Genomic DNA, 6,041 nt, shown 5'->3' with positions numbered 1-6,041 from the left:
AATATTTCCAACTGATTTTTCACAAAGGTGCAAAAGCAATTCCATAAAGGAAAGATAGCCTTTCCAACAAAGGTACTGGTGCAACGGGACATCCAAAAGCAAAAAATGAACCTTGACCCTAGTCTTACACTTTATACAAAAATAAATTAAAAATGGATCATGGAGCCAAATGTAAAACGTAAAACTATAAAACTTTTAGGAAAAAAAAAAACATAGTAGAAGACATAGGTGAAGCAGGTGGTGTGGGTGGGATGAGGTGGGTGTGGCTTACAAGTGCTACCTGAGGGGTCCTTGTGGGGATGGAAATGTTCTGTAGCTTCACTGTCTCAATGTCAATTCATGATTAAGATGTTCCATAGTTTTGCAAAATATGGTTATAGAAACTGGGTAAAGCATACATGGGATATCTGTGTTTCAATATAAAAAGTTTGCTTTAAAAATTCGATTGAAGAAAGGAAGGAAAAATATACAAATGTTCTGTAAAAAGCAGAAGAACAAAGGGGTATGGAGATTACTCGAACATCTGATCATCTCCACTATAGCAAGGGAGTTCACCTGTCAGAAGGAGGTGGGTCAGTTCTTAAATAAAAACCTAACTTCCTGTTGAATCTGATGTCACAATATCTGTAGTGGGTTATCAAGGAATGTCTAAATTTGTGCTGCTCAAGCCTTTACACTAACTAGAGAGGAACAGTAGAAATCTGTTGGTCTGAGTAGATCTTGTCACCAAATGCTTGTCACCAAGCATTTTAACGTCCTAATCTTTGCTTCCAGAAGATATTAAACATCATGACAATTCCGTGGGCATCCCCATGGACTATTTACATAATGCCTTTGTCAGTCATACAAATTAGATAAATTTATAAAATCATTTATATCTCTGAAAAAAATTTTACACCCATTTATCTCAGTGGGAGTCACTATATATCTCTCTTTGATTCTTTTTCCATTTTCTGCACATTTTACACATAAAGAAACTGTGAACATAGGAAGCTTCTCAATCCTCCTGTGAATCGATTGGACATTGATAAGACTTCCATTATTGGCATTTCTAAGGATTCTGCCATATGCCTTAAATGTCAGTGCTACCACAGAGTTTGGGTACAGAGACTGACTTTCCTTCTCTTTTTCAAATACATCTCAAGTAAAATCATTCTGATACCTAGCTGATTAATGTAAATGACAAAAACGAACAGAATAAAAAGATAAAATTCCATTGTGGATACTCAGGAGGCAGAGACATGAGTCAGTTCGTATCAGAAGTCAGGGAGCACTAGAGCTGCAGCATCAAGGCTGCAGAATTTATGCTAAGTTGATTGAAGATGTTTTCTGAATAACCTGCGACTCTTAAATGGGGCTGGTGAAGCTGGTGTACCGTGGCAGCTTAGCAAGAGGAGATGCACCAATGCAGCTGTCAGCCAGGCCTGGCCAAGCACTGCAGGGAATAGAGAGAGCCGGACAAGGCACATTGAGACTTCAGATTCATTGGCAAACTATTGTGAAACATGTACAGTAGATGCCGTTCAATATTCTTCTCCAAATGCCCTGTTCTGGTATTTTGCTCAGGGAATAAACTCCTCGTTAGGATTTAACTTTTCATGGAGGTATGCTTATAGGAAAAATATGCTAGTCAAACGACCTATGAAAACTCTAGTTCCTCTTTAATAAGTTATTTATCGTGTAAATTCATCATAAATTGTAATATGGATTTTATAGGCTTGATAAAAGTGAATGTGCCCCAAGGTGGTTTAACCCTTAAAATGTAAGTCAAAAGGCCTTTTTTCCTGTTTCCTTCTTGAAGTTTTGTAGTTTTATGTTGTTACACTTAGGTCCATGGCCCATTTTGAGTTGATTTTTGTATATGATGTGACGTAGAATCAAGGTTCATTTTTGTACAGGGATCTTTGATTGTTTCAGTACCATTTATTCAAAAGACTAAACTTTCTCCCTACTTATGTTGGCATCTTTCTCTAAAGTCAATGGATGATATGTGTGGATCTATTTGTGGATTCTTATTACTTTCTATTGATCCTATATGGCTATCATTTCACCAATAGCACGCAAAATAACATTGCTATTGAAGTCATATAATGGTGTGCTGTTCATGCAACTTGTGCAAATTGCTCTAAATCCATTGTTTATGATTTTCTCAGCTCTAATGTAGGGGCAAAAATAATAGCATCTCAGGGTTGTATGAGAATGACAGTGTCGATAAAGGATGGAGCTCGCTAACTAGAACATAATAGGTACTCGATCAGGGTAACTCATCCCTAAGTACTCTCTCTGTTAGAAAGCTAAGTAACTAAGCAAAGAATTCCAGATACATCTTGTAGGAAGATATCACATCTCTTGATCCCATTAACCAACCAAAACAACTTTATATCCCTTAAAAAGGTGACCCTGTCGAAACCTCTTGTTTTCATCTCAGAGCTGCATTAGACCTTGTACTACTGAGTTGCTTTGGTTGTTCTTTTTATTCAGCTTTTCATCAAAAGATCTAGCTACTTGGGAACTAAATGATTGCCAATCTTGACTTTGGGTAATACATCCTTCCTTCTCCTTTTCATCTTGCTTTCTCCCTTTTTTCCCTTCAACTCTGATTTTGATATCCCTTCCCTACTTTATCTTTTTCACGTAAAGCACAAGAAACACCCTTTTGTGATCCAGAGATTATGATTAAATTAAAGGCTTATATTCCAATTTCATAATTACCTCAAATCTTAGTACTTGGTACAAATTTACTTTCCTTCATAATGTTGAGGTCATGAGACCAAATTTATTCGAAGTTTGGGAGCACAGGAAAGGTGGCCCCAGAGTGTGTGCTTTTCAGGGGTGATTCTTAATCCCAATTTCTGCTGAGATGGATTAAATAATTCAAGAATACCATTTCCATGCCATCAAAGAACAGATTCCTTTAGGTGACGTTGGGGATCACTTTGTTTGTCGGGGACAGTGTGCCGGTGGTTGAACAGAAACCATGGAAAATGCAAGGCCTCCCTTCGTTGACGGGAACTCCTCAAGGCAGTGTTGTTGGTCACAGAGGTGGGAAGGGTCTGGGAAGAGCCTTGTAGATAGAAGAGGATCCAGAGATGAAGACTATAGTTATTTCCATTGTTAGAGAAGCAACTCAAGGTGAGCACATTCCCTGTCTTAGTTCTACTTGGAGAAAGATGCAAATAAAAGCGCATTAGGCGTGGAAGCAGGGGACCTGGGCGTTGGGCTTGCTTCTGTGGTCTGCTAGATGTGTGAAATTCATTTTCTCTTTCTGAAAATGGCAACAAATCTTTGCTCTGCCCAATTTGTAGGGTCATTGTGAGTCTTGAATGAGATGATAGATACAAAATTCAGTTCAAAAGGGAGGACTTATAAAAGAAGCACTATTAAAAAGAAAAGCAAAATACATAGTATTAGGTCCAGGAAAATACAGATTTTATTAGAATAGACCTGCTAGAAAGACAATTCAGATATTATGAAGAGTGAAAAGCAAACACAAAACATTTTCCAATGATAAAATCTAATAAATATTGATCATTTTAGAGAGCTAAAAATACAATCATCACATTTAATTTTTTTCTTTTTTTTTCACTAGATACAAAAAAATGATGATCGTGTTCCCAAGGCTGAGACCGTGAATCCAGGGCAAATTCAGATGGTGCTGACCAGGATTGAGTACAGCGATCAAGAGGAAATGAAGAATGAAATCAAGGTGAAGTAGACGGCATTCCTCAGCAGACTCACAAGCATTGCCTGAAGAAGATGCCAGCATTGTTCAATGCCAGCATGTTGTTTCTCAGGAAAGCATGGGGAGCAAGTTTATTGCAGGAATAGGAACATTGACAAATGGTTGAGGAAAGGTGGTCTGCGGTAGGTGGTGGGACTAGGTGAGTGCTTCAGCACCAGGAAGGGTGGCAGCAGCTGGAAACACAGCAAGGGCTACAGCAGCAGCTGGGACGGCAGCAGGTGGTCCTACAGCAGGTGGTCTGACAGCAGACTGGGCGGCAGCAAGGCTGGCAGCAGCTGGTTCCACAGCAGGTGGGCTGGCAGCAGCTGGACTCACAGCAGCTGGGCTGGCAGCAAGGCTGCCAGCAGCTGGTTCCACAACAGGATGGACGGCAGCAAGGGTGGCAGCAGCTGGACCCACAGCTATTGGCTAGGCAACCGGGCACGCAGCAGCACGTTGGCTGGTAGCAGGTTCTCGTGCAGTACACGGGGCCACTGCAAGCTGGCCGGCAGCAGGTTGTGTAGCAGCAACTGGGGCAGCAGCAAGGCTGGCAGCAGCTGGAGCCACAGCAGGATGGACGGCAGCAAGGCTGGCAGCAGCTGGAGCCACAGCAGGTGGGCTGGCAGCAGGTGGTCCTACAACAGGTGGTCTGACAGCAAGTTGGCTGGCAGCAAGGGGAGCAGCAAGGGGAGCAGCAGCAGCTCATGGTGTCAGGTGTGGAGGGCGAGTTCCTGTTCAAAGGTGAGTTTCCCAGATTCTGAGAAATCCTTCTCTTCTGGGGTTTTTATACACTGGACCCCCAATATGTGGACCAATGAGCAGAAGTTTACTTGTTGTTTATGTTGTTTTCCATGGTCCATGGGGAAATGGCCCAAGAAGGAAGTTGTTTCTTAAGTGTTAAGAATTTTCTCAAGGTAAGTGATTTGTTTGTTTTCTTAATTGATACATAAAAATAAGACTATTTCCCCAAAATGAGATATGCAGTCATGAAATGCTTTTAAGCCTGCTGAGATGTCACAAGTGTCTGTCTACATCTGCTTTCCCTTGGTGAGACTTACATTGGGAAGCACCTTTGAAGAGAGGGTGATGGTCATGTGTAACATATGAACTTTTGCATTATGCCCCAACTGTTTCCTTTCCCACAGGCCCTAGAGAACAGATGCTTCCATATGCCTAAGCAAATTGATAGACCAACTTGAAAGCCTTAATTTGATTCCATACACAGCCAACCACACTGTGTCAGGGCCTCAACCCCACGTCCCTTTTTCTGAAGCTTATCAAACATTGGCTTGTCCTCTGGTCAGTGCTGACCAGCACAGCAAAGAACTTCTGTCTCTTCACGCTGCTGAGTGTGAGGTCCGCACATAAGCCCTGGTAACTTCTCCATCTTATTCTCCAGGCTGGACTCGTCCGAGTCATTCTTTGGTGTGTTGTGCCCCTCGCAGTTGGGTTGAAGGCTGCCTTATAGCACATCCCTGGCCTTAGTGGAAACATGCTGAGTCGTGGTGCTGAGGTAAACCCAGGTTTACTAGGCTTCTGGTTCCACCTGCAATGAGGAAGCAGCATAGGATTTACCCTCCAGCTGTAAACAAAATTGAAAGCTGGAGAAACATACAAGACAATTATTTCCAGGAGAGGAATCAGATTCGCCTATGATATTTCAGTGAAGGAAACACATGAGGTAAAGCCTGCATTTTCTCCAGGTGTGCCAGTTTGGATGTATTATGTCCCCCAAACGCCATGTTCTTTAATGCAATCTTGTGGGGACAGATGTATTCGTGTTGATTAGGTTGGAATCTTTGGATTAGGTTTTTCCATGCAGATGTGACCCACCCAACTGTGCGTAATATCTTTGATTAGATTATTTCCATGGAGGTGTGGCCCCGCCCATTCAGCCTGGGTCTTGATTTGTTTACTGGAACCCTATAAGAGCTCAGATAGAAGGAACTCAGTGCTGCTTCAGCTTAGAGAGACATTTTGGGGATGGCCATTGAAAGTAGACTTTTGCTAGTCCAGAGTTTGCCTGGGAGAAACTAAGAGAACACCCCCAGATGCCTAGAGAAAATCATCCTGGGAGAAGGCCATTTTGAAACCAGAACCCCAGAGCAGATGCCAGCCACGTGCCTGTGCATTCCCAGCTGACAGATCTTTTCCAGACACTATCAGTATTCTTCAGTGAAGTATTAGCAAACAGGATCACCAGGTTTTCCTCCTTTTTTTTTTTCTTTTTTTTAAAGTAAAATATATAACTTAGTTTATTTAACTTAGACGAGTAGGCGAGAATGGCCTTCTTCACCTTCTTCCTCCTCCATCTCTTCCT

The 6,041-nt window shown here is 41.9% G+C and overlaps 1 protein-coding gene across 1 annotated transcript; it reads right to left on the bottom strand.

Moving 5' to 3' along the window:
* Positions 1–3,890: 3,890 nt before the first annotated feature.
* Positions 3,891–4,427, bottom strand: LOC119514760 (keratin-associated protein 9-1-like). The gene has a single exon (XM_037810496.1). The coding sequence runs from the start codon at positions 4,425–4,427 to the stop codon at positions 3,891–3,893; it is 537 nt and encodes a 178-aa protein (XP_037666424.1).
* Between the last annotated feature and the right edge of the window lie 1,614 nt (positions 4,428–6,041).

Source organism: Choloepus didactylus, chromosome 18 (assembly GCF_015220235.1).
Source record: "Choloepus didactylus isolate mChoDid1 chromosome 18, mChoDid1.pri, whole genome shotgun sequence".
Lineage (NCBI taxonomy): Eukaryota > Metazoa > Chordata > Mammalia > Pilosa > Megalonychidae > Choloepus > Choloepus didactylus.
This window is presented reverse-complemented; position numbering and strand designations above follow the sequence as displayed.